This window comes from Octopus bimaculoides, chromosome 7 (genome assembly GCF_001194135.2).
Source record: "Octopus bimaculoides isolate UCB-OBI-ISO-001 chromosome 7, ASM119413v2, whole genome shotgun sequence".
NCBI lineage: Eukaryota > Metazoa > Mollusca > Cephalopoda > Octopoda > Octopodidae > Octopus > Octopus bimaculoides.
Genome location: NC_068987.1, coordinates 56438737 through 56441256, shown reverse-complemented (window position 1 = coordinate 56441256; position 2520 = coordinate 56438737). Strand labels below are relative to the sequence as shown.

Sequence of the window (2520 nt, the reverse complement as noted above, 5' to 3'; positions counted from 1 at the left end):
AGCCTTGTGAGTGGATCTGACGGAAATTTAAAGACGTTCGTTTTGACCCAAGTGTGTGTGTGTGTTGTCCCACTACTGTTTGACAACCGGTGTTGGCGTGTTTACAACCCATAACTTAGCGTTTTGGCAACAGTCTGCTAGAATAAGTGCCAGGCTTAAAAAAATAAGTACTGGGGGGTCGATTCATTCGACTAAAAATTCTTCAAAGCCGCAGTTTAATGACTGAAACAAAAGATATAAGTGAATATTTTTTAATGTTTCTTTTTTCTTGTTACGGCGTATTTTCATGTAAGTCCCATATCATGGAATCAACTACCGACGTAAGTTGAGATATGTCTGTCCTTTCATTCATCACGACTTATTTTTCGTAATTTTTAAAGGGGAAAATTAACAAAAAAGGGCGAAAGTAAAGAATACGTACACCCGGTGTTTAGGGTTAGGGTTTACAGTTAGGGTTTAGGGTTAGGGTTTTTGCTATGCTGAAAACGGGTGGTATACGTATTCTTTATGTCCGCCCCAAAAAGAACGTTCCTTAGGAGTTGTTACAGAAAGACACGTTGGTGCGGCTGCAAGGTTGGTGCGGCCGCATTGCGTGTGCCGAGCAGGTCGCTTGTAAGCAAAACTTTCCGCACACACGCGGTGCATTGGAGAGAGAGAGAGCATGGGTATTAATGTAGAGAGAAGCAGACATCTCCGTACCTCACTCTCAATTTTTTTTCCCACATCCTCTACTCTGCAAAAATGTATAACCGTTCTCTTAAATAAAGCTGTAGACATGCAGAGGGACAGACAGAGGTGGAATCGATATAAATGCGCGCGTGTGTGTGTGTATGCACGCGCGCGCGCACACACGCATAGAGAGATGAAACCAATTACATTCAAACATCTCTCGCTCTGTCTGTCTGTCTCTCTCTCTCTCACACCGTTTTCTTTATCATTCATTCTCTTTCTATCGAGCGCACATTTTCTATTTCGCGTTCTGTATCGACTTTATTTATTCAGTTAGCATATTTATATATAAATAAAAACCTACAGCCCGAACCCCATCCCATCCATATATATGTGTGTTTATATATATATATATACATTAAACTGTGTTTATATATACGTGTGTATAATACACACACACATATATATATCCATTAGCAGTCAATGGCATCCACTGTCCGTTACTCAGAATTTCTTGACTGTTAAAAGTACTCCACATAACGTGAACATTCGTCCGCGCGCGCGCACACACACACATAATAGTGAGTGTAACATTGTAATCGATTGCATTAGAAAACAGACGACCGACACGTTCTCTTTAACCGACCTGTTGAGTTGCTGCTGTCACTGCTGCTGCTAATAATTTACCTGCTCGTGTCTCAGAGAACTTCATACTATCTTAGTTTTGTTAGCCGACTCTGTTCCCTTTCTCTACCTCAGCAACAGATACAAACTCAGGGAAGGCAATTTAGTTCCTTTCCCTAGAAACAAGCATGAGAATCCCTTAAACTCCCGCCGTTGCTTAGTAAATGAAAGGGAGAAGGAGGAGACTACGAAAAACGGGGACAAGGCAGGTCGTCATGATAGCAAGGTGTAGTAACAGCAGCAGTGCTGGATATATTGGCTTGCTGTTCAGTTGTTAGTTTAGCTTCTTTCTTCACTTGTAAATCAGCCATCAAAGATATAGGTTGTGTTTTATTAATATTATTATTATTTTAAGCATGAAGTAATAATTAGACGGCTGATTTTAAATTATGGTTATAAAACACTGATATAATGAACAGTTTAACAAAACTTTTTATAAGTGCCCTATAGAGTTTTAGTTCGGTTAAAACCTTAAAATAATACAGAAGGAATGAACTGAAAATAAGTTGGGGCTTTTTCTCCCCTATTTCATACTATCCTGAAGCTTTAGAAGGAAATCATTTTTATACATTTCCCGAGTGGTAAAAGAAAGAAAACAAAAAACAACAGAAAAATGTGCTTTCCGTTACTAATTGTTAAAACGATATTTTAGTTCAAGGAGTTAACGTTAAGGATTTTTGTATAACAACCTGTAGCAGAGAACAGGACTAGGCCAAACTTTTAACGTTTTATTGGCCAAAACTTGGAATACTTACTGAACTATGATAGTATCTAACGAACACTATTTGAGTCGTCAATTAAAATGTCCACCAGTCCTGTCTTCTCTCACCTGTATCCCGCTACTGTGCTGTCGTCACCTGGACATGTTACCGGCCATCAGCAGCAGCAATATTTTCAGCAACAACATCAACAGTATTATGTTGTCTCACGGCCTACAAACACGATCATACCACCACACGGTCGGAATATAGCCGCGCCATACAACTACAAACCTGTAGATCAGGGCAAGAATATGGTGAGTTAAAAACCTTATATATATATATATATATATACATATATGTATACACATATGTATATACGTGTGTTTATATTTATATATATATATATATATATTTATATACATATGTATATACGTGTGTTTATATATATATATATATATATATATAT

At 38.0% G+C, this 2520-nt stretch overlaps 1 protein-coding gene across 4 annotated transcripts in view; it reads left to right on the top strand.

The window, feature by feature from the left end:
• LOC106879046 (apoptosis-stimulating of p53 protein 2) overlaps positions 1–2520 on the top strand; it is a 90697-nt gene that overhangs the window by 17490 nt on the left and 70687 nt on the right. The window contains exon 1 of one of the 4 annotated variants that reach the window (XM_014928464.2): positions 1310–2368. The exons of 2 other annotated variants lie outside the window; for them this stretch is intronic. In XM_014928464.2, the coding sequence (XP_014783950.1) occupies positions 2156–2368 (213 nt within the window). In that variant the 5' untranslated portion in view covers positions 1310–2155. Of the gene's footprint in view, positions 1–1309; positions 2369–2520 lie in introns of those variants that run through there. One more of the 4 variants, XM_014928465.2, reaches the window with a different exon arrangement.